The 26,951-nt window shown below is 39.5% G+C and overlaps 1 protein-coding gene across 2 annotated transcripts in view; it reads right to left on the reverse strand.

The window, feature by feature from the left end:
* Window positions 1-7,227: 7,227 nt before the first annotated feature.
* Window positions 7,228-26,951, reverse strand: part of ADHFE1 (alcohol dehydrogenase iron containing 1) — a 38,388-nt gene continuing 18,664 nt past the window's right edge. For both annotated transcript variants that reach the window (XM_055127195.1, XM_004602418.2), the window contains exons 10-14: window positions 26,390-26,488; window positions 23,473-23,551; window positions 21,476-21,572; window positions 17,470-17,627; window positions 7,228-7,792 (exon numbers count right to left, since the gene is read on the reverse strand). In XM_055127195.1, coding sequence (XP_054983170.1) covers window positions 7,709-7,792; window positions 17,470-17,627; window positions 21,476-21,572; window positions 23,473-23,551; window positions 26,390-26,488 — 517 coding nt within the window. In that variant the 3' untranslated portion in view covers window positions 7,228-7,708. The remainder of the gene's footprint in view (window positions 7,793-17,469; window positions 17,628-21,475; window positions 21,573-23,472; window positions 23,552-26,389; window positions 26,489-26,951) is intronic.

The following is a 26,951-nucleotide window of genomic DNA, read 5'->3' on the forward strand; positions in this document are numbered from 1 at the left end:
CCCCTGAGCACTTCCAGAAGCAATTCCTGAGTGCATGAGCCAGGAATAACCCCTGTGCATCACCGGGTGTGACCCCCTCCCCCAAAAAAGAGCTGCATGTGTCAATGGGTCTTACCTTCCATGCAGCTGACCTAGATTTAATCTCCAGCACCACATATAGTCTCCTGAGCCCCACTAAGAGAGATCCTTAAGAGCAGAGCCAGAAGTAAGGCCTGAGCAGCACCAGATGTGGCCCAGATAGAGAAATAAATAAATAAATAAATAAATAAATAAATAAATAAATAAATAAATAATCCTCATCAGGCCCCAGAGATAGAGGGGTTAAGATGCTGACTTGCATGTGGATGACCCCAGTTTGACTCTTACATATGGCTCTTCAAGCACTACCAGGAGTGATGACTCCTAAGCACAGAGACACTAATACTTTTTGGGTGTGACTCAGTTCTGGCCCTCCCTGACTACACATACAAGAAGCCCTCATGCTGGCCTAGAGAACTAGCTGGTTTGCACTCAGGTTCAATTCCCAGCACTCAGGTTCAATTCCCAGCACTTCTGGTCCCCGAGTAAAGCCGGGAGCAACCCCAAGCACTGACCCAGGATGGAAACCCTCAGCATTTCCAGGTTTTGCCGCCAAAATTATGATATAATTATGATACAATCCATTATGATATAATCTAAAATTATGATATAATCCATTATAATTTACATGAGTGCAATTTATTTGGGAGGGGGGAAGTCTGAGATAGAACCCAGGGTCTCATATACATGCACTCTAGCACTAAGCTATATCCGACCCTTCTTGGTTGTGATATCATACAACCAAGAGGGCAAGATGTTACTGGGGGAAACAGTGTTTAAGTATGTGCTAGTGATTTTAATTGCATGTGAATTCGCAATTATTTTCAAAAGCAAATAAAGGAGTTACAGAGAGAGATGAAATATTTATATACTTATAAGTATCCTTTTCATTATTTCATTTCTATCAGTTACTACTTTATTTAACTTCTTGTGTAAGTGACCCATCTACAATACATATGTGTTTATTTCCCCAATCTATCCCTGATGGTTTCTAGCATCTTTCTGAATACTTTCCAACAAGGTACCAGGCGTAGTACATGTTTACTTTCCCAGGCTAATTTGTAGCCTCTTGATTTGTGTCTGATTCTCAAGCACACCGAACTGTTGAATATTCTCCGTACACACCGTGTTTCCTCTTGCTGCTATTGTCTGGCTGTTCATTCAACCTGGAGGTACATTTCTTACTTCTCTGACTTAATTTTTCTTCACATTTACTGTGTTTATAATTTTACTTTGGGCTGGAGCGATTGCACAGTGGGTAGTGCATTTGTCTTTCACGTTGGCAGACCAGGGTTCAATTCCTTTGTTCCTCTCAGAGAGCCCGGCAAGCTGCCAAGAGTATCTCTCTCTCACGGCAGAGCCTGACAAGCTACCCATGGTGCATTCCATATGCCAAAAACAGTAACAACAAGTCTCATAATGGAGACGTTACTAGTGCTCGCTCCAGCAAATCAATGAGCAACGGGATGACAGTGATACAGAGATAATTTTACTTTAGCATTTTATGTTTTGTTTTGGGGCCACAAAAAAATGGTGATCAGGGCTTACTCCTGGTTCTGTATTCAGGGATCATTTTTGATGGTGCCGAGGGAACCATATATGGTGCTGGCTCAGCCATACGCAAGACAGGTGCCTTATTCTCTGTACTATCTCTGCTCTGTGCGCTGTTTTATTTTGTTTCTATGAATAATAATTTGGATCCTAAGAGATAGCGCATTAGGGAAAGCACTTACCTTGCACATGACCAAAGTGTTCAATCCCTAGCACACTATATAGTCCTCCAGGCCCACCAGGAGTGATCCCTGAGCACAGAAATAGGAGTCAACACTGAGCATAGCTGTGTTCAGGTAATAGCATGATGGTATTTTTTTCTCTTTAAATTTTTGTTAATTGCTATTTTTTTATTTTGGTCATGGGGTCACAACATGTTCAGGCTTCCTCTTGGCTCTGTGCTCAGGGATCATTCCTGGCATGCTCAGGAGAACATACGTGTTGCTGGGGATTAAACCTGAGTTGGCAGCGTGTGAGGAAAGTGTCTTACCTGCTGTATGCTCTCCTGCTCTGCTGATGATTATTTCAATCATTTTTCCAATTTCGTTATCAAAAGTCCAATTAAAGGCATTCAAATTTTAGGATTAAAAGCCAGAAAGAATGAAACAGGGTTATTTTAAAGTTACCTGTCCTGTTCAGAACTTGATGATGGATTTCACCACCTGGGATAGCCAAGGGCTTGGGGCAGCATTTAGTTTGCAAAGTTGGAAAGACAATGAAATCGCAGTCTAAGAAATGAGGCACTCCCACCCGCAGCTGTAGCAATTCAACCTACGGCTTCAAAAACCAATTTCAGTTCTTTCAGAGAGGGGCCTGTCTCAGGAGATGTCTCCTGAAGGCTATTGTGATGGTGATGGCTGGATGTGGCCTGGTTTCCTCAACAGCTCCCAAAGGACAGGGGCAGCTGTCTGCTTGCGTGGGGTAGCTGGTCATCGGAGACACAGCAGCCTGTGCAATGTTGACCCGGAGGTGAACAGTCCCCTTTCTCATACCCAGTCCCCGGAGGCGACAGTCCCTCATTAGGGTACAGTTTCTAATCCAAACAACATTAATCTTTCTCAGGGTTAAAAGGCCACTAGAGCAATTTTTCTGCTTGCTCCCCACCCCGGTGCCATGTCGCTCTCCACTGTACTTGTTTTACTATAAGAGCAGACTTCACTGACCAGGAAAGAACCCCACAGCTGTCACCATAGCGACGTCAGTGCCAGGCTCCACTCAGTCCTCCCTAAGTGTGTAGAAGGGACAAGTCTATACAACATGTCCATTCTGCTGTATTTGGGCACTTAATAATCATGGAAATGTGGCTTACTGAAAACACATTAGTGTTTTGTTTGATGGCATATGCATGTCTAGTATATGCATTATTCTAAAGAAAAATGCCTCCCTCTATGATAGTTTTATGAAAGTAATACAGATTTTTGAAGTGTGTGTGTGTGTGTGTGTGTGTGTGTGTCCATACCTGGTGGTGCTCAAAGGCTATTCCAAGTTCAGTGCTAGGCTCATTCCCTGGGGTGCTCAAGAGGCCATAGGGTACTGGCGCTCCTACCAGGGCTCAGCATGCAAGAAAAGCACCCCAGCTCTTGAGCTATTTCCACAGCAATTTGAATACTATTGCCTTAGCAACTAAATTAATACATGTAAGTGGAACTGTGATTTCTAAGACCATCTCAATTTTTTAAGAAAAATCACTAAAAGAAAAAAAAGAAAAGAAAAAAGAGAGAGAGAAAGAAAAACAAAAGAAAAAAAAAGAAAGGGGGGAAAGGACTTGAGTTGTTGACTTGGAAAAATGCGTTGTTGCCTCAGAAACCTCAAACTGGCTTACAGAAATAGGCCTCGTTTCCTCTCTCTCACCTTCTTTTGATAGCTAAGAAAGATATATTTTGATATCTTTTGATAGATAGTCAAGAGACACTTATTTCCTATGTTCTCAAGTTTTAAGGACTAAAATGATGGGTATTAAGATTAAAAAAGAAATGTCTTCTCAAATCTGTTTGTTTAGGCTTGACCTTCAAATCCTTCCCCTGCACAGTCAGTAGCAGTCTGAATACCAAACAGTCCTCAGAGTGAGTCATGATTAGACATCTGGCTACTGGTCGTCAAACGTCAAGAATTTAAGAGAGACAGAGACAGAGACTGCATTTTTATATCAAATTATTTTACATTACATTCCCCAAAACCATATCTCATATTGTGCCTAGGTCATACCTCAAATTTCGTCATAGACATTCAAACTAGAAGAGGCTCTATTTATAGGATGTAAGGTTCAGATAGACCAAGGAATTAGAGCAAAGCCAGGGGCCTTGATCCTCAGTTCTTAATGCCACATCCTCTGGCAAAATATATTACAAGAGTTCTAGGACTTACCTGAACTCTCTCTTTCTTTCTCTCTCCCTGTGTGTGAGTGTGTGTGTGTGTGTGTGTGTGTTATTTTTGCTATATTCAATGCATTCAGAGATATTCATTTAACAACTTTCATGCAAGTTTTCTGATGGACCTTAGGTTGGTATGGTTTTGCCTGCTCGGATCGGGACTTGGCCTCTTCTGCCCAGATGCCCCATTTTCCGGTAGCTAGGCGGTCACACCCAGAAACTGCCCCTGGCGCCGTGTAATCCTACCAATGGCCAACATCCAGAGACTATAAGACCAACCTCTTATAGCCTACTAATTCTCCCTCTCGAAGAAACTGGCAAGCTACTGAGAGTTTCCTACCCGCATGGGAGAGCCTGGCAAACTCCCATGGTATATTCACATGCCAAAAACAGTAATGATGATGGGTCTCATTCCTCTGACCCTGAAAGATCCTCCAATGTGGCACCATTGGGAAGGACGAGTAAAGAGAGGCTCCTAAAATCTCAGGGCTAGGATGAATGGAGACGTTAATGAGACTGCTCGAGAAAATCGATGATCAATGGGATGATGATGATGATGATTGCTGCTCTCTGATTTATTCACATAATTTCTACTTTCAGCACCCATAGTTCTCCTGAAAAGTTGAGGAGAATTTTGATTAGGTATGGTCTGCAAGGCATAGCTAAAGTTCTATTGATGTTGTCTTATGCTTGATTTTTGGTCCTTGGTATAAAATATTTAAATGATATTTAAAAATTAAAAATGTAATAAGGCCATATCTAAATAAAGCAAAAGTATCTGCCATACATATGTATATACATATATGTATATACATATACTCATATGTATAGGTATATGAATATACATATATATTCAGAATGACTGGAAAAACATATCTTTTGGGTGGAAATAATAGGAAGAAATATTTTCATTTTTATTGACCCGTGTATTGTCTGTTTTAGGTACTGAACATGTTTTAAATTTATGGCTAGAGAAAACTTCCAATAAACATTATTTAAAAGTTGTTCTTGGAATTGGAGAGATAGTACAGCAGACAGGGTGTTTGACTTGCACATGGCCGACCCAGGTTTGATCCCCGGCATCCCATGTGGTTCCCCAAGCACTGCCAGGAGTAATTCCTCAGTGCAGAACTAAGAGTAACCCCTGAGTATCACTGGATTTAGCTCAAAAAGCAAAAGCAAAAAACCAAACAAACAAACAAAAGTTGTTCTCAGGGGCCAAAGAGAATACAGTATGTGAGGCACTTACCTTGCATGCAGTCGACCTGAGTTAAATCCCCAGCATCCCATGTGTTCACAGAGTTAGGAGTAAGCCCTAAGTGATCAAGTGTGGTACCCAAATCCAAAATAAAGTAAAATAAAATAAAAGTAATTTCAAGAAATAAAGACCTCTATAAAGTAGGCCTAAGCAATTGAAATGGAACCTTAATGTTCATTAAAAAATTGAATGTAATTATATATACATTGTTTATTTGATGAAGACTTTAATCTGATTTTTAAAAATTGAATAATGGACGAGAGCAATAGTACAGCAGATAAGATGTTTGCCTTGCCATATGGTCTCCCGAGCACCACCAGGAGTAGTTCCTGAGTTCAGAGCCAGGAGTAACACCTGAGGATTGTCAGGTGTGGCCCCCAAGCCAATAAACAGATAGACAAAATAAAACAAGACATAAATAAATGCACAAATGCACAGAGAGCCAGACTGCCAAAGCTAGAGCAGGAGAACTTCAGTGATGAAAGATGAGTCTTAGTGATGAAAGATGAGTCACAGAAACATCTGCTGTTGCAGCTGGGCAGTCAGAGGATCATGTCAAGTGGACCTGCAAGGCTGAAGTCTGTCAAGTGCAAAACTTCTTGATCTTGAATGACTCTATTCTGGCAACTAGAAAAATCTTTCTAAATAGGAAATTAGTATCTATGCTATTCATATTTTTGTTTAAAAGAGCAATCTATGGGGGCTGGAGCGATAGCACAGCGGGTAGGGCGTTTGCCTTGCACGTGGTCGACCTGGGTTCGATTCCCAGCATCCCATATGGTCCCCTGAGCACCGCCAGGAATGATTCCTGAGTGCATGAGTCAGGAGTAACCCCTGTGCATCGCCAGCTGTGACCCAAAAAGAAAAAAAAAACAGAGCAATCTATTCACAAGAGAATCAATTTCTCCTATTTTATATTGTAGAATTCATTTTGCCGTTCGATCATTAGTTATTCTTGTGTGGTTTTGTTTGTTTTTCCTTTACTTTTGGTCTTTGGGCCACATCTGGCTGTGCTCAGCACTTAATCCTGGCTCTGTACTCAAGGGTCACTCCTTGCGGTGCTCAGGCAACTATATGTGGAATCAGTGATTGAATGGGGATCAGCTGCATGCAAGGCCTTCCATCTCCCCCACCCCACCCCTCATATAACTATACTCTCTGGCCATAGTTACTTGTAATTTTATAAAATAAGATGACTATGACCTAAAGTGATATTTTTCTCTTTTCTTAGACCTCTTGTAAAATTAGAAAACATACTTTTTATAAACAAATCCAAACAATGCAAAGTTCAAAAACTAAGGTGAAAGTAAAAAATATAATAAACATGTCCTCTTAATTTCTATGTTCTTTCTAAATTCCATTTCTCTAGTCATATAACTTAATATTTTGATGTATTTCTTTTCTACATACATAATTTTTATATAATTTAGAAAGTAAATCAGACCACATTAATAAATAACTGGTCTGTTACTTTTTTCCCAACTTAGTGAAATACTGTAGCATAGCACTGTAGTACTGTAGCACTGTCGTCCTGTTGTTTATCCATTTGCTCGAGTGGGCACCAGTAATGTCTCCATTGTGAGACTTGTTGTTACTGTTTTTGGCATATCGAATATGCCATGGGTAGCTTGCCAGGCTCTGCCATGAACATATTTCCAATAAATTTACCTCATTTTTCTCCCACTCCTTTCTCTTTCTTTTGTTTTTGCTGCTAATTTTGTAATGCCCGAGGGTCACCCATTTAGTTTCAGCACTTGCTTGGGGTCACATTACGTTGGTTGTGGCCCACCAGAGAACATGTACACACTTGTGTAGGTGCTGGGGAATCATACCTGGCAGTGCCAATGGATCACAGTAAGTGCTGAGGGATAGAATCACAGTCAACCCTACTAGGTAGGTGCAGGTCCGCTGAGCCACCTCCCCAGACACTTCCCCCATTCTTATTAACAGCACGGAAGCATTTCATCAATTAATATACTATGATTTATTTATTACACACTTTCAGTAAATATTTAGGTTCTGTCAATTTGAATTATTGGATATACTGCAGGCAGAAATATCCTTGCCATTTTCTTTACATATCTGTGCTAGCATTTAAATAGCTTGTTGGCATAAGATTACTGGTATAGCATATGTGCATTGGTATTTTTTATAGATGCTGTATTACTACCCATTTGATATATGGTAGGAGGGTGCAGTCTTCCTGGTTGGGGGCAGAAATATGGACCCTTGAAGTCTGGAGCATGCTCTGACATACTGGATATGTCCTCAGCCCATTTTATGGAAGTGAGTTGACTCTGCTGGAGGTCAGTCACATTCACACTAGTAAGAGATGAGTTATGGATAAAGATGAGAAGACCTTGATCTGACCAGATCAACTTCTGTTATTTAGTATTACCATGGCCAATATTTTTTGGCAACTCCCCAGTAATTCTTTCAGTGAAAATGATAGTCAATAAAGTTTCATTGATGCTTCAAACAGAGCAGAAAGATCCTCTTCTGACTGAGGGCGTGGTGCAAGCTTGGTGACCCTTTCCTGAAACAATAAAAAGAAGAAGTATCTCAGCTTTGAAAAGACAATTTGTAACCTCGACAAAGTTGTGTACATTGATATGGTCTGAGGAATCAATGACTTGATATAGCCCATATTTTTATTTTTATTTTTATTTTTATTTTTTTTAAGAGGAATGTATTTTTTAATGGTATTTTTTTTAATTTATTTATTTTTAATTAGAGAATCACCATGAGGGTACAGTTACAGATTTATACACTTTTGTGCTTATACTTCCCTCATACAAAGTTTGGGAACCCATCCCTTCACCAGTGCCCATTCTCCACCACCCATAAACCCAGTGTCCCTCCCACCCTCCCCGTTCCCATCTCCCCCCCACCCCACCCTGCCACTGTGGCAAGGCATTCCCTTCTGTTTTCTCTCTCTAATTAGCTGTTGTGGTTTGCAATAAAGGTGTTGAGTGGCCGCTGTGCTCAGTCTCTAGCCCTCATTCAGCCCGCAACTCCCTTCCCCCACATGGCCTTCGACTACAATGTAGTTGGTGATCGCTTCTCTGAGTTGACCTTTCCCCGGAACGTGAGGCCAGCCTCGAAGCCATGGAGTCAACCTCCTGGTACTTATTTCTACAGTTCTTGGGTGTTAGTCTCCCACTCTGTTATTCTATATACCATAGATGAGTGCAATCTTTCTATGTCTGTCTCTCTCTTTCTGACTCATTTCACTCAGCATGAAACTTTTCATGCCCATCCACTTAACTACAAAATTCTTGACCTCCTTTTTTCTAACAGCTGCATAGTATTCCATTGTATAGATGTACCAAAGTTTCCTCAACCAGTCATCCGTTCTGGGGCATTCGGGTTTTTTCCAGATTCTGGCTATTGTAAACAGTGCTGCGATGAACATACATGTGCAGATGTTGTTTCGATTGTACTTTTTTGCCTCTCTGGGATATATTCCCAGCAGTGGTATTGCTGGGTCAAATGGGAATTCAATATCTAATTTTTTGAGAGTCGTCCAAATTGTTTTCCAGAAGGGCTGAACCAGTCGGCATTCCCACCAGCAGTGAAGAAGGGTCCCTTTCTCCCCACATCCTCTCCAACAGCGGTTGCTTTTGTTCTTTTGGATGTGTGCTAGTCTCTGTGGTGTGAGGTGGTATCTCATGGTTGTTTTGATCTGCATCTCTCTGATGATTAGTGATGTAGAGCACTTTTTCATGTGCCTTTTGGCCATTCGTATTTCTTCCTTGGTAAAGTTTCTGTTCATTTCTTTGCCCCATTTTTTGATGGGGTTGGATGTTTTCTTCTTGTAGAGCTCAACCAGTGCTTTATATACCATTGATATCAACCCCTTATCTGATGGGTATTGTGTAAATATCCTTTCCCATTCTGTGGATAGTCTTTGTATTCTGGTCACTGTATCTCTTGCGGTGCAGAAGCTTTTTAGTTTAATGTAGTCCCATTTGTTGATCTCTGTTTTTACTAGATTGCTTAGTTCCGTGTCACCTTTGAAGATACCTTTATCTTCAATATCGTGGAGGGTTTCGCCGACCTTGTCTTCAATGTACCTTATGGTTTGTGGTCTAATGTTGAGGTCTTTAATCCATTTTGATCTGACTTTTGTGCATGGTATCAGGTCAAGGTCTAAACCCATTTTTTTGCATGTGGTTGTCCAGTTGTGCCAGCACCATTTGTTAAAGAGGCTTTCCTTGCTCCACTTCACATCTCTTGCTCCCTTATCAAAGATTAGATGGTCATACATTTGGGGTTGTGTGTAGGGATATTCCACCCTGTTCCATTGGTCTACGGCTCTGCCTTTGTTCCAGTACCATGCTGTTTTAATTGTTACTGCTTTGTAGTAAAGTTTGAGGTTGGGGATGGTGATGCCTCCCATCATGTTTTTCCCAAGAATTGTTTTAGCTATCCTTGGACGTTTGTTATTCCATATGAATTTTAGGATTGCTTGATCCATTTCTTTGAAGAATGTCATGGGTATATTTATAGGGATCGCATTGAATCTGTATAATGCTTTAGGGAGTATTGCCATTTTGACAACATTGATTCTCCCTATCCACGAGCAGGGTATATGTTTCCATTTCCTCATGTCCTCTTTGATTTCATGGAGTAGCGTTATGTAGTTTTCTTTGTAAAGGTCTTTTACTTCCTTGGTTAAACTGATTCCGAGGTACCTGATTTTCTGGGGCACGATTGTGAATGGGATTGCTTTTTTCATGTCCCTTTCCTCAGCCTCATTGTTTGCATATATGAAGGCCATGGATTTTTGTAGCCCATATTTTTAAAAATCATGTTTCTTGTTTCATACTCATCAATTTCCAACTCACATTTATCAAGTGACATCTTTTTACAGCAAAGCTTTCAAAAGCCAAAGATTTCCAAATATGCTTTGCTCTGGCGATCGCATTTTGCCCAAATGCAAAGAACCAAACCAACCTAGGGGGAAAACACCCCCTATAATGACCGAATTGTGTTGGTCAGTAACCTCTGCCAGGTTATCCTGGCAGAGACACAGTCCCAGGTACAGCCTGTGCTGCCAAGAAAAACAAAACTACCGGGGACTTCAAAGACCATGTTTTTCAACTTGGACTTAAGGTGTATTCAAAATGACTTTAGTAGGACATTACGTTTCTGCATATGTACAAGTGAGTCCTCTTTTTTTGCCTCCCAAATATTAACTAAGACTTTACCTCTACCTTCTCAAATGAATTGAGTGACTTGTTTAATTGCTCCAGGGATTATTGAGTCAGCAGAACCCAGCCAGCATAGCCTTTTACTACTTCAATTCCTATAGTGGTCCCTGGATCCCTATGTGCAAATTTCTGGATCTAAGTGAAATATTTTATTAGCTTCAATCCAATTCTTTTTAATTCTCTCCTACCCCTTATATATTGAATCACCTTGAGACACAGTTACAAAGCTTTCATGATTGAGTTTCAGTCATAAAATGATCTATACTCATCCCTCCACCAGTGTACATCTTCCACCAAAGTCCCTAGTATCCCTCCCGCCACCCCTAACTGACGCCACCCCCTGCCTCTACTGCAGACAATTTCCTACTTTATCTTTACTTTTGGGCATAATGGTTTGCAATACAGATACTGAGAGGCCATCATGTTTGGTCCTTTATCTACTTTCAGTACACATCTCCCATCCCAAGCAATCCCTCCAACCATCATTAACCTAGTGATTCCTTCTCTATCCCAGCTGCCTTCTCCCCCAGCTCATGAAGCAGGCTTCCAACCATGGAGCAATATTCCTGGCCCTTGTCTCTACTGTCCTTGAGTGTTGATCTCATATTATGTTATTTTATATTCTAGAAATGAGTGTAGTCATTCTTTGTCTATCCCTCTATGACTCATTTCTAAGTGAAATATTTCAAATGTACTAATTTCTTTGGTACATTTATTCAGTTGATTTGGTTCCATTTTCAAGGGTTCCTCAGTCTAATTTCTTGAGATAAGCATTAATTTTGGAGCATTTTTGCTAGAAATGGGACATTCTATGAGGGAAGGTTGTGTTCAATCTGTGTTCAATGCCTACTGAAGTGCTTGGCACACAGTACAAAGGTGCTCATCAGTTATTATTATTTGGGTAATTGTAGATGGTAGAATGGGGGTGAGGTGGCACCTCACAATTCATCTATATTAGGGAGAGTGCTTTAATTGGCATCTACTATTTTACCTACCTTTACCTACTTTACCTACCATAGGTAAAGTCATTCAGGCACAAATCTAAAAGTTAAACTTGATTTCTAAGAGTTAAACTTGATTTAAATTTTTCCTTTGCCCAACAAATTCAACCCCTCAGCAAGGTTCACATATCTCCAACCCTAATCCTCAATACTACCACTTCTCAACTGTTCCTCCATAATCTGAATCTAAGTGATCTTACTTCAAAGGTCTTTTAATGGTCTGTGGCTACTTAAGAACAGATCATTTCCTCTACTACAGCCAGTCATTTTTTTCTAGTAAAAATATGACCATGTCATTCCCTTGATTAATATTCTCTGATGATTTCCACTGCAATTATAACATGATCATTGAATGCCACCTAGTCTTGCCCTACTTTTTGCCTGAGCATTAATCCTTTCTTTATCAATCTCACATAGTCTCACTAGTTCATCCTCAGTCCAATGACAATACTAATCTTCACACTTTCTCAAGGCCCTTCCTCCCTTCCTGGAATTTATCTTCCAAGTCTTCATATGGCTACCACTGGTTCTAGTTAGAAGCTTCCTCTAACTACTCTTCCTGGAGTTCTCTCCATTGTACCCTATGCTGTCACTAATATATCATTCAAGTTTTCTTTCATACCACTGATTATTACCTGAAATTATTTATTTTTTATCTTATTTATAGATTTGCTTAAATGCCCATAGTTTGTTTCTCTTCATGAGAATGGCAAGCTATATGAGGGAGAGGTTTTTATTTACCTGCTCCCTAAAGTCTATTCTACACAATACATAGATAACAGAAACTCAATAATTATTTGTCAGGTAAAGAGAAGAACAAAAAGAAAGAAGAATGAGTAAAGAATTTAACATAAAATATATGTAGATGTAAAGACCTCAACATAAGAGTTAAAACTTTATAACTATTAAAAGCAGACAAGGGAAAATTGAGTATTTTCTTTGAATAGTTTGTATTTTTTGGGGGGGGTCACACCCGGTGATGCACAGGGGTTACTCCTGGTTCTACACTCAGGAACCACTCCTGGCGGTGCTCAGGGGACCATATGGGATGTTGGGATTTGAACCCGGGTCGGCAAACGCCCTACCCGATGTACTATCGCTCCAACCCCTGAATAGTTTGTATTTAAAGTATTCAAAATAGACTCTTTAAAGTATTCTAATAATACTTTGAATATTTATAGCACTGAATTTCTTATAAATGACACCTCAAACATGGGCAACAGAGGAAAAAATAGATAAAATCAGACAATAGCAAAATGAAAGACTTTCATGCATAACCATCAGGTAACAGAATGGAAAGATTACTGACAAAATAGATGACAACATATACAAATCATACATATAATAAGGGTTAATGTAATGCCAGACAAACTAGTGTGAACATTTATGAAGGCTTTGAATAGATATTTATCCAAAGAAGATCTATAAATAACTAATAAGCATAAGAAGAAATGTTAAGCATCACTAGTCCTCAGGAAAATGCAAGCCTAAATCACAGTGAGTGTCACTTCACATCCATAAGGATGATTATTTAAAAAAAAATTAAAAATAACTAGTGCTGGTGAATATGTGGATAAATTGTAATGGTCATGTATTATTGTTGGGAATGCAAAATGACACAGCTAATATAGGAAATGGTTTGACTATTCCCAAAAAGTGAACATAGAATTACCATATGTCCCAATAAATCTTTTCCTAGGTACAGACTCAAACGAAATGAAGCTCTGAACCAGAATTCACAGCAGCATGATTCAAAGTAGTTAGAAGATGGAAACAACCCAATGTACTTATTCAAATAATTAAAAAATAATATGGTACATTAATAGAGTGGAATATTAGTCAACCACATAAAGGAAAGGAATTCTGACATACTGAAACATTATGTTAGGATAAATAGAGAAGACATTAAAGAACAAATTCTATTTATGGTTTCGCTTATATGCAGTAATGTAATAGGAAAATTCATAGGAAGAAAAATAAATTAAAATATAGCAGGTGCTTGGGAAAGGAGATGGGCAGTTATGTTTTTCATTAAGCAACAGAGCAGAGTTTTTAATCTGAGATGATTAGAACATTCTGGAAATGAATCTAGTAATGCTTATAATGCACTGTAACTATATTTAGTGACATTGACTCATACACATAAAATGTATAAAATGGTAAATTTTGTTATATTTTATTAAAATTAAATAAGAAAGAATAGATGAAGAGATAGGCAAGAGATAGTGGATAATGTTGACGAGTATGGTAAAGATAAGGTAAACTCAGACTTATTAGTAGATTTCTAAGAGACCCTAAAGAATATTAAAATCTATAGCAAGGCAGAGTTTTTTTTCTTTTTGGGTCACACCTAGGAATGCTCTGGGGTTACTCTTGGCTCTACACTCAGGAATCATTCCTGGCAGTGCTTGGGCCACCATATGGGATGCCGGGGATTGAACTTGGGTAGCCTCATGCAAGGCAAATGTCCTGCCTGCTGTACTATTGCTCTAGCCCTCAAGGCAGAGATTTGTTCATGGTGACCTGTAAGTACGTTTGTATGTTTGTGACAGGGTTGGAATTCAGTTATAGCTAAGATTGATCAACATGCTTTCTTTCTTTTGGGGGAGAACAGGGGACACACTTATCAGGAAACAAACTCAGGTTTACTCATCGCTCTATACTCAGGGGTCATTTGTGGTGGTGCTCAGGGGACCATATGTGGTTCTAGGGAATCCCAATTGGGGTTGGCTGCATGCAAAACAAAAATGCTCATCTTCTCCTATTTAGAATGGAAAATAGACTTATCTGATGAGCTTAAAGACCTTTAAAAGGATCCTGTCCATCACTGATGAAGCAGGTATAGGACTGTAGAAACACTTTGGGTTTCCCTTTCACATTTCCAACCCCCAGTGGTTGGTTAAATGTGGATAAGGGCATAAAGTGTTTGCCATATCCTCAGTCGTATCATCTGTCATACAAACGTTAAATTTTCAGCAGTGCTAAAAATTTTTCTATTATTTTTTATTATTTATATGTATTTAAGACTGAAGGACAACTGATTAACATAGGCATTGAAATAAATTCAAACTAATACTTTTGCACATTAATAAAATAACAACATTTCAGCTGGCCTGTCGGCCGGGGAGTGGAAGTGCTCATTCTGGTAGACAGCTCTCCTCAGTAATGCAGTGTTTTGATTTGAAATGTAAATGTTTCTTTCCAGAGGTTTCAGAAATCCAGCTTGGAGGACTAATTTATTTTTGCCTGCTCCCCGTGCAGCCTGGTTACGGCGGTTGGAGCCTCTGTACACAGGGCTGCTATTTGCTGCCACCACTATGGGCCGTGGTGTTTGGTCAAGAATACTGGCCTGGTTGTTCCTCCCAGAGAAAACTGAGCCTGAACTGCTGAATGTAAAAGAAGCTTTATCAAATGTTAACTACGTGAAATAACTTCTTTAGCAATGTGCTTTGCAGGAAAATGTGCGTTCCTCTTAAATCTTGTGGATACTTAATAGTAGATACTACTAAGTGAAGACCAGTATGTTACATGTGTAAAATTCTGTAGGTGTTACAGCACTCCTGTAAAATGTTCAGTCTCCCAAACAGTAAAAACAATAGCAACAGCAGCAGCAACAATAATAATAACCACCACTACCAAAAACCCCGTCGTAGTTCTTCATTTGTAAAATGAATAGCCAATTTCTAAGAGTTTTTCTAAAGTTAAGGACATGAACTCTTTCTCTTTCTTTAAAAGGGAATCCATAATAGAATTAGTGCTATGTAATGAAAACAAACTGTTTCCCTTAATCATGGACACAACATCAAAGGAGGAAAAGGCAACACACAGATTAAGGCTGTTTTATGAACACAGCTTGAGGAAATTCTGGCTTCCCACTTTATGCACAAACCTTTTATTAAAAATATTAAATTTCCCTAGCATTCTTTGTCAAACCAATAAACTAGTTTAATTAAGATCTTGCTATCTGTGATTTCCCAGGATGATAGTATACTGAGGCATTCAGAATGATGCCTAATTTACTTGCAATGTTAGAGCATGGTTTCAAATATTAGTCTGGGTTTGTTGCTGTCTGGAACATGTTCTAAAAAGGAAAGTCTGAGCACAGTAGAAATAAAATAATGTGGGCCAATGGCTAGAAAATTCATTGCCACAAACAATTAAATCAACAATATCATATAGCTTCACCTGAAAATCATGGATATCATTCTTAGGGGTTGACAGACACATTTCCCCTAAACACTTTTCTGGCTGGAACCAACTGAACTTTTCAGAGGACATCTTGTATCCAGGATACACTCTTTGGGATCACGCTATTAACAGTCAAAGGATGTAGTGGAATCCTGATAACCACTAACTTTCTAATTTACTTGAGCAGACTGTTGTGGTTCCACATTCAGCTGAGCCCTAATAAGTGTAAGAAAACTTATCAGAACGTTACAGCCATTAAGGCATTAATCCTATTAGGATAGACTATGGATGTGTACCCATTCAACACGTTTGCTACTCCAGGCTTGGCACAGTAAAGGTGATGAACAAGAAATAGGTCACTCCCCTCATAGAATGTAATCTAGTAGGTCTGTACTTTGGGTACACAAGGTTTCTATTCTCAGAGCCTCATTGTATGTCTAAATGACCTTCTCCTGTTTTGGATAGGACTAAGCACATGCTGGGGGATGTACACACAGCCCACACCAAGTATTTGTAGCTGAGTTATCTATTTTATAGCAAGTTGAAATGAACAACATGGTCTTGACCTATTAGAACATCTAGTCTTACATGGAGGAGAGATCCAAAGGGTGAGAAACTTAAAAAAATTTTTTAATTGCATTTTATTTTAGGTACTGTGTTTTACAATTCTGTTAATGGTAGGGTTTCTTGAATAAATATGCTGACTCTAAATCAGTGTTTCCCAAAGTGGGTGATATCACTTTATAGACGGTGCTGGAATGATGGGGCGGGGGTGGGGTAGTCTTATGGGCAGTGTGGAAAGTCATCTTTGGTTTGTTTGCTTAACAAAGATAGATTTCCAGGGGATACTGTGTAATTTTTTTTTTCTGAAAATGGAGTGAAAGGCCAAATTACTTTGGTAACTTCTGCTGTAAATCTATTGAGATTCAAATATGGAAGGTGCTGTCACTGGTGGTGATTTTGGAATTGAAATATTTGATGTCTTAAATTATGTTATCAATAGTATTGTAAATCATTTAAAAATTAAACATTTTAACTTTAAATTAGCATAAAAATTTTTTAGCAAAAAAACTCAGTTAAACCCTTCAACGTCTTAAAAGATGGAAAGAAAACAAAACAACAAAGTGCCGTAGATGTGTATACAAACATACGTGCATGAAATATGCAATTTTAAAAATATGCTAAAATATTATTCTGTAATTGGCCTAACTTAAAGGCCATGTATAGTCACCCAAAAAGTAACTTATGGGGGCTGGAGTGATAGCACAGCGGGTAGGGTGTTTGTCCTACATGAGGCCAACCTGGGTTTGATTCCCAGCATCCCATATGGTCCCCTGAGCACCACCAGGAGTAATTCCTGAGTGCAGAGCCAGGAGTGACCCAAAAAGCAAAAATAAAATAAAATTAAATTAAATTAAAAATCTATTTAAAAAAATAACTTGTAACTCTTCATAACGGAGAATTACAGTGGCCATTTTTTAATAACTTCATATAGTTTTATTGGGAACTCTTGAAAGTACAGGAATGAAGGAAAGAAAAACTTAAACGATACCTCAAAATAAATTGGGCTGTTTCTGCTTTGACTTTTTATAAAGGATCCATTCAGTCACATCATAAAAGCTTCATATAAGGCACTGTTTTGTGGAGGAATAGGAAGGTGGGGGAGCCTTGATCCTTTCCTAGCGGGGACACTGCTGTGTGGTGCGGGGAAGCTGCTAGAGGATTCTGGGTTTTCATCACCCCTAATTCACATCTGTCCTGCAGCCTTTTGCTTCTTAAAAGGGAGTGTGGCACGTGACATCTCTTACCTGGGGCAGTGTTCCCTTCACCAACGCAGGAATATCGGCTGTGGAGTAACCAATGGCAGCCAGACCATTATCAACATCCAGATCGAATAAGAATTTCCGGAGTGCGTCTGCTAAAATAGGCCCAGCATCTGTGCTTCTGGCAGTGCGGGTATCAGCTCCTAGAAGACACAGAGTGCAGACTGTAGAGAGGTGAGGAAGCTGGCCCTGGGGAAACTCAATCACAAGATAGCTGAATACATAGCCTACTGTCAGCTGCCCGATGCCAGGACAAGGGCGCTGCTGTGCCTCCGCATGGAACCTGGCCCAGTGGTCAGCCCCGCAGATGGACTCTGCCAGCCTGAGAAACCCCGAGAGCCTCTGTAAGAGAGAAGAGCCTCCCTGATAGAAGGCAGCTGGGGGGGAACATTGAGTTGGCAGTCAGATTCCCAATGGGCTGCTTGCCCTGTACGTGGGGGAAGGAGGGGCACTGAGCCAAAGAAGCCAGAGAAGGATAGAGAAAGAAGGCGAGAGGAGAGCATCTGTAAGAGGAAACAGTTGATGTGCCCAATGCTTGGAATTTGCTGACCTCTAGAGGTATAGGTGTGTGGTTTGGTTCTTTTCACACATTGTAGGAGACAGGCCCTTTGCAAACACCCTGTTAATCAACACACAGGGAAACAAGAACTGCAAAATTAACTCCCAAAAAAGAAAAAAAAAGCATGACAAAAATGGAGTATATTTGACCAAGGATGGAAATGGTCCCGCTTGAGAGTTACAAAAATTAAAAGTGTATATTGGGGCCACACTCTGCAGTGCTAAGGGCTTACTCCTGGCGCAGGTGTCAATCCTGGTGGGGTTCAGTAGTGCTGAACCATATGTAGTGCTGAGACTAGAACTTGGGTCAGTTGTGTGCAAGGCAAGTGTCTTGTTCACTGTACTATCTCCCCAGCAAAAAAACTTATTTTTTAAAAAAATAACGTGGGAGTACTGCTATTTGTTCAGCCATTGATTAAGCAGATTGAATTGGGCATGAACTCCACCCCAGCAAAAAACTTTTGATGTTGGACTGATGCCTATGGGAAAGGCAGAGTCTTCCAAAAAATATTTAAAGAACAAGTTGGGCAAAGTTAAGAATACGAGGACACCCAGAAAAGAATATTTATAATGTGCAGATAACATATTAGTGAAGGAAGAAGGTTTCCAAGGGCAGGATTTGAACATAGCACATGGGATTGTAGCAGTCAGCAGCCGAGCCAGAGGTCCTGCACTAAGGCAGGTGGGTACAAGTCCTCAGGTGCAGAAACTGATCACTGGTCCTCCAGAGGGTTAGGGACCTAGAGGTAGCACAGGGCAGAAGGAACAAAACCTTGAACTAATCTATTATGTCAGCTGTGTCATAACAGGAATGCTCGCTCAACAGAACAAAACACACCTGCCAGACAAGAAGGAGAAATCTGGGTGTGACCAAGCCAAGAAGGAGACACAGTCCCCATGCATAATATGTCTGGCCAACTTCCCAGAACCCTCCAAGCCAGGATCCTTTTCCCCCAAAGCATGTGTGAGCCATCCAGGAAGGAACCTAGAGCTCTCCCTTCGGGGAGTGATGCCAACTGATGAGAGAGAAGGAAACTCAGATGCTGAGGACTGGAAGCTCGGCTGGCCAAACCCCACAGCACCACAGGGTGAGCAGAGCAGCTACCTGGGGTCCCTGTGCCCCACTGCCCTCCCCTACAGTGCTCTTCTCACTTTGCTTGCTCATTTCCTAGGATACTTTTTTACTTTTATTTTTCTTTGAAGGTGTCCTTAGGCAACAGTATAACTCTCTCTCCACGCTTTAGCCTAGCTGAAAACATCACTAGGAAATAAAGCACCCTTCCAATGGAATGTAGCATGATATGTTATTTAAAATGCCTTCAGCTTAAATCTGAGTCCATGTACTCTATATCATACAAAGGGAGGTTCCACTGGGGTTAGCTCAGCCGTAGAGCACTTGCCTTGCATGTGTGACGGCCTGGGTTCAAATTTCATTGCCAGAAGGTGGGGAGAAAAAGATGACTATATATATGGTACAGTTTGCCTCCATACAAAACACATATTAAGTGATTTAGTTTTTCACTCCTTTAATAAACCGGGACTGTTTTAGTAATCTAGGAAAAAGTATACATAAGACTAGATATAGAATTGGTTTGGAATGTAGCTTGAGAAATCTAAATCTTGTCTGGCATGGATTCATGCCCCTTTCTACAGTAACATGGCTAAAATATGGATTAGATCGCAAGACGTTACATGATACCACATATGTCGATTTTTATGGATTGTCTGGACTGCAGACATGACATACACCATCCAAAGCCCTGGATTTTACTATATTGTGTTTTAGAAAAAATAGGAGAGGAGAGGAAAGAGAATAAATTGGTGTAAAGTTAAGAAAATATAAGATTACATAGGATTTCCATTACATAGAAACATTTAATGGGTTAATATAGAATAATATTCAACAAATTTCCTCTGTAAGTATTAAAGAACTGGTATGAGTTTTTGGCATGGATTTTATCTACCAGACAAATTGCTTTCTCAGTGATTTTGCTAACTGCCTGGAATGTTAGCTTTAAACTCTCTAAGAAGTTTCCATTTATCAAACATCTAGCCTACTATTTGTGCTCCTTCGTATTTATCCTGTTTGAATATTTTTAATGGCTGATGAGTCCCAGACATCTGTCTGAACAACTAACTGTACAGTCCAAAAGGACAAGGGACCCAAGACGCCTGGGAAAGAGGGCCCCAGTTTCCAGTGGTCCATGCTGGGAAATGGAATCTCTGGCACCGCTTATCTGCCGGGTTTCTCTCATTACCATTTCCAGCCCAGCACCTGGAATTGAGGGAGAGAACAAACCTCCAAGTGTGAGCACCACATGGAGGGGGACGCACATGTGCAAGGAGGTCTGCGGTCACTTCCACCTTCTTGGAAAGCATCTCTCCAACGGCTGGTGCTGAGAGAGCACAACGAAGTCTTCTGAGCCCTTCCCTTCCTACTCTAAATACTAGTCCGGGGGTGAGATGTTTTGGAAGTTAGTCAAACTCTCAAGTCTACTTAAAAGAGTGCCCCTATTAGAAAAATACCAGAATTATACTTAGCCTTAAAGCTATCCTAACTTAAAATTATTTTAAGATTCAAAAGGTCTGATGAATATCTTATTACAGATATGACTCACTTTCAGACTAACAAATAAATTGTTCATTGAGGACTTTTTATGGGTTTGGGTAGGGGAGGGGGTCCAACCCGGCTGTGCTCAGGGATTACTCCTAGTTTTCTGCTCAAGGATCACTCCTGGTGCTGCTTAGAGGATCATACAAAGGGTTGGGGTTTGAAGGTGGTTCAGTCTTGTGCAAGGCAAGCCTCATCTGCTATATTATCTCTCCGGACCCTAATTTTTGTTTGTTTTTGTTTGGGGCCATACCTAGTGATACTTAGGACTTACTTTTGGCTCTGGGCTCAGGGATCACTCCTTGAAGGGCTCATGGGTCCACATGAAGTGCCAGGGATTGAATCCAGGTAGACCACATTAAAGGCAAGAACCCTATCTGCTGGCTCCAGGATTTTAAAAAATATACAGTTTCTAGTTGTATAGAATCTCTATGATGGGGGATTTACTATTATTTCCTAATTTAGACATATTATCTATTAAGCATGACAAAATCCATTTATAACTTTAATATAATATTATAAGCTTTATCATTTTAGCGATGAAAACAGTGGTAATACTATTATTCCACACTTAACATAAGCAATATACGGCTGCATTTCATTGTTAACTGATTATTAGAAACTGAAAATGAGATTTTAGAGTATTTTAGGCAGGTCATTAACATTTTATTATTAAACTATCTCAAAGCAACATTTGCCAGTATTTTTCTTTAGGATTTACCTTATATTTTAGTGTATGTACTGCTGAAGTGAGCACATGATTTACCTTCAGGTATACAACTAGGAAACCCTCCACCTATGTAGATTTATGATGGCTCATACCAAGTATTTCTGCTGTCTTCAGGTGCCGCTCAGGAGACATCTGGGCTGTGAAAGTGAACACAGCTGGAGACGTGAGCACCACGGAAAGGCCATGAGGCTGGAGAGAAACATAATATGGTCACCAGAGGAGCAAAATTGGCCTTCAACCTGCATATTCTAAGGACTGAATAAGTTTATTTTGAACTCTAGGCAATAAAGAATGACAAAACATTGTAGAGCTTCACAGATGGTAAGTGGGGGACTAGAGCTCAAGTCCTTGTCTGTCGAACTGCCAGATCTGACTGCTTCGACCACAGTGCAGTGGTTCTGCTCAAATGCAATTGACTTGAGGTGATATGTTTGAGGTGACACTTCAAACATTTCAGATTTTGTTTCCCTCTTTAACCTTTCAGATCTTGCATTCACTACAACTTGGATGGAACTGGTGGGTATCATGCCAAGTGAAGTAAGTCAGGAGAAAGACAAATTCCAGATGATCACTCTCATATGTGGAGTAGAAACAAGGCTAGGGAATACCAACCTAGTGCAAACAAACCTGGAGATAGAACTGAGAAAGTCAAGGGGGGAGGTGGGAGGGAGGCGGGGGTAATCACGGAAGGACAGTGTGCATGCGGGGAGGGGTACAAGAAGGGACCAAGGGGCAGTAGTGGAAAATTATTGGCACTCTGTGGGGGTATGGTGCAGAAGCATGGTAAGTCTAGAACATAAATATTACTACTACTAAAAATCATGAAATTTTTATGATAAATAAAATTTATCATAAATTTTATTTATACACCTCAATAAAATTTTTTGACTAAAGTAATGATTGTTATTTCATTTGGTAATGATTTTAGACTCATACAGAGTTGCATGAATTATACTGAGAGCCCATGTATCCTTCCCCCAGTGCTTAATGATAGCATTGTATATGACTCTAATGTATCAGAGTATACAAGTATTGTATTTGGAATTAGCAAAGTCCCATCAATCTATTAGTCACCAGAATGATAAAAAGGATTCAGATTTATTTAAAGGCCAAAAAGTCTACAAGATGACCAGTATGGTTTACTGCCCATTAGCCTCCATTCTTAGGGTAGGCATATACTCTAGGTTTATATATGTACACACATGTACATAAATATAAAAATATATAAATTTGATATATATGTAATTTATATGATATATTTACTCCACCCCTCTCGGAGAGCCCAGCAAGCTCTCCGAGATACTGAGAGAATCTCTTCCGCATGGCAGAGTCTGGCAAGCTACCTGTGGTGTATTCAATATGCTAAAAAATAGTAACAACAAGTCTCACAATGAAGATGTCACTGGTGCCTGCTCCAGCAAATCACTGAGCAACGGGATAACAGTGACAGTCACAAAACCAAGACATTGGCATTAGGACAATACTATTAACTTGATGCAGACCTTGTTCACAGTTCACCAGATTTTTACATGCATTCCATGATGTGTATTCTGGTGTTGGTGGTATAGTGGTGAGCATAGCTGCCTGCCATTATGTGTGTGTCTGCAGGAATGTGTATCTGGGTATGAGCGTGTGCATGTGTGTTTATATGTGTGTGTGTGCATGTATGCATGAAAGAGAGTGTGTGTAAATTGTAGACTGGTATATCCACCAAGACACAGAACTGTTCTGTCACCATAAATAACTTCCTCATACTGTCCAGACCAGTTCTATTTCCACCTTTAATCCAGACAACCACTGATCTACTCTTTATAAAATGACACCACTTAAAATTACCCCCTTGCCCTTCTGGCATAACGGAAATATTCTTGTCTCTGCTGATCACTTATGTCCCAGATATGCAGAAACTCCACAGGAGAAAGAAAAGTATATTGCATCAGATAAGATTACAGTATTTTTCTTGTGAGCAACATATATATAGTCACAAATAAAGAACATTTTGGTTGGCATTTAAAAAATATAATTGACAAATAAATTTATGAAAACTAAAAGAAATTTAAGATTTAATAAAAATTTATTATAATTTTACCACCAGTGGGTGATCCACATTATAATCCTTTGCTTTATATGTCTTCACTAAGCCTGAAATTGGATAAGACATTCCATGGCTAGAAGAGAAAGAAAGTTCTTATATTGACAAATAGCAGAAATTTGAGTTAATGCAAAGATACTCTATGGGAAAGCTCTTCATAGTCTCTGGACTAATTTTCTTTTGTGTAACAGAATCATACAATATATTTTGTTTTCTTTGGTGTAAAGAGATACTATTACGCACTTTATATTTAGTATATTCATTAATAAAACCTCTGAAGTGTTTTGTTTCAAATGTTCACTTAGGTTGTTAAGGTGTATACCATTAAAACATGTTTATGCAAAAATTGCTTCCCAAATACATTAGTTAATTATGGTATGGAAAAAATTGAAAACTCACTTTTGAAATTTCTCTAATAAACTTCAGGAAATGCTGAAGTTAATTTATTTTCTCTGAGCTGCTTTAGTGATGTGCTCCTGTAGGAACTAGAGATTTGGTAGGAGTTTTACCAGCCACATTGTGCTGCATTAGATGTGCAAATCTAACCTGTTAGTCATTTGTCTCAGCATTAGTTGTTATATCCTGTCAATCACAAATTATTATTCCAACCTGATTAATAATCTACCAAGGAGTTGAATCACAAATTATTATTCTAATCTACAGGGTAGAAAATGCAAAATATTTAAAAATTTTAAGGTTTGATTTAATGAAAAATGTTTATATATTTCTTAAAATATTAAAACTATAGTATATTAGATGAAACAAGATACACATTGTAAGAGGTTAATATTTTTATCATCAGTATGTTAAAATGAAATACCTTATAATGGTCTACAGGCCTTTTAGTGGTTATTATTGGATGATTTTGGGCTTATCAAAAATTTTTGATGAAGTATATGATTATCAGTATAGGCTCTTATGAGGAAGACTGGAAACTATCAGTAATCTGAGTTGTTGAGCATTAGTGGATATGTTTTGTTTTTTTTTTTTGTGCTTCATAGTACTCACACAATGGTTGCTTAGTGTGTTTTTTCATGAAGTGAGATAGTTCCTATTCTTCAAAAGTTAGGTCTCTAACAATAGTGAGTATTTTAGTTAGACTTAACAGCTGCATATATTCTTTTTAAAATAAAAAAAAATCTACAGTTCTATTTTCTCAAGATAACCACTGGAATACCCTTAAAGTATTTTTATATACATCATTAATTTATTATCCTATCATCCATTTACTTATTTACTACTACTACTATTATTATTATTATTATTTGGGAGTTTTTTCAGGCCATATTGAGTGGTGCTTAAGGTTTACTGTTGGCTCATGTGGGAGGCCCAGGTTTGATTCCTGGCACCACATGGTCTCCTGAGCATTGTTTGGAGCAATCCTCAAGCAAGATCTGGCCTCTGAGCATTGCTGGTGTGGCACCAAAACAAAAACAAGTGGTATGTCGATAAATGGAATGCTATTTGGCAATAAGAAGCAAGGAAGTACTAATCTACTAGTGGACAAATTATGTAAACATGCTAAGTTAAAGAATCTAGACACAAAAGACAAGATATGACATCATTCCATGTATGTGAAATGTCTAAGAAATAGATAGAGATATAAACATAAGGGCTGGGGCGATAGCATAGCGGGTAGAGTATTTGCCTTGCACATAGCTGACCCAGGTTCAATGTCCAGCATCCCATATGGTCCCCCAAGCATCTCTAGGAGTAATTCCTGAGTGCAGAGTGAGGAGAAACCCTTGTGCATCCCCACAAAAGAAATTAGATCAGTGTCGCTTAAACAGGGGCTTAGTGGGTAAGATTAGTGGGCAACAGCTAAGAGCACGGAATTTCTTTCCTAGGGTCATAAAATGTTCTAAAATATTGAGGTAATGATTGTACACTACTTTGTGAGTATATTGGAATGCTCTGAATAGTACATTTATCTATTTACTCACTTTTAGGCTGCCCCTGGAAGTGTTCAGGGCTTACTCCTGGCTCTGCGCTCAGGGATCACCCTTGACAGGATTCAGGGGACCATACATGGTGCTGGGGATCCAACCTGGAACAGCTGCATGTAGGACAAGCATCTTACCTGCTATACTATTGCTCCAGCTCTGAACTCTACATTTAGCTTTTGGTACTTGTGTTTTAGACATATAATATTTCAACACCAATCTTACCCTCAATGTCAACTTCTCTCCACCAGTGTTCTCACACTCACCACCACCACCCCGCCCCCACCAGGCTCCACTCCCCCCACCGCCTGCAACTATGACAGGCACTTTACAAACTCAGTTTAGATCTCATATTTTCAGCATTGTTGAGCCTGTACTCGGATACAGAATGATACCTCTTTTCCACATCAGTAGAATAAATGAAGCCCCGACTCCTGTTACCCATTACTTCCCTTTCTCACCTTCTTTCTTCCCTTGATTTCTCTCCTTCTGTGTCCTCCTCCCTAAGCTCTGGGGTCAAGGATGATCTGGGCATCCTCCTTTTACCACATTACATTTTCTCATCCATAAACTGTACAATTTAAATCGGTGACACAGAGTATGTGACTTAAACCTCAATAAAGCAGTTATGATGGCAAACAAAATAAAAACAATACAAACTAACTTCCAATAAAATTAAATTCCTAAAACGCTTTCATCTGAATGAAAACTGCAAATGAGTATATGTCAGTCTTTCCTCTGTCCATTTTACCCCTCACCTGCTACTTTGGCAAGCCTGCCATCCCCGTTGTGCAAACTGGCTGGCCGTTATCTGCATTTGCTTTCATCTGAATGAAAGCGTTTTAGGACTTTAGGTTCAATTTCTTTTATTTATAGCTATTCTAATTTTATCACCTGTCCTAAGCAATGAAAATAAGAAAATCATCTAAAGCAAGAACTTAGGTGAAGAAGTGAACCTCAAATTTGCTCACCACAGATGAACACCAGCATTTCCAAAGCCAATGCCAGCAAAAGCACTTGCCAAATGCATATTAGATCTTGCTTCAAGATCATCAGGATTTCTGACAGCCCTGCGGATGACATAAATACTTAACAATAACACAGTGACATTGACATTTCCTACTGAATAAAATAAAGCTGCCTTGAGGGAAAGCTCTGCTTTTAAAACAAAAAAATACAACTTGGTAGAAGAAAAATTGGAAAAATTATTTAAATGGCATCTGGTCATCTAAAAGGAAATAAAAGGGAAATATTTTCTTATCAACGGTTTCAGCCATGGCAAAATAAATATGTTGTCAGGTTGCCTATGGAGTAAAAGTGCCTGGGAGGCAAACCACCGACCCCTTGGATTGTGAGCCCCAGTGTGGAAAAGCACCCGAGACTCATTCCTCTTCTTCCTTTGACCTTAACAGAAAATATGAATGGACCTAGAATAAACATAGACTCTCAATGTCAAGGACCCAGACGGCTTCACTGAAGTCATCCTCTGTGGCCCAGAGCTACCTACAGGCCCGAGGCAGCCTAACTGCCTGT

Source organism: Sorex araneus, chromosome 2, assembly GCF_027595985.1.
Source record: "Sorex araneus isolate mSorAra2 chromosome 2, mSorAra2.pri, whole genome shotgun sequence".
Lineage (NCBI taxonomy): Eukaryota > Metazoa > Chordata > Mammalia > Eulipotyphla > Soricidae > Sorex > Sorex araneus.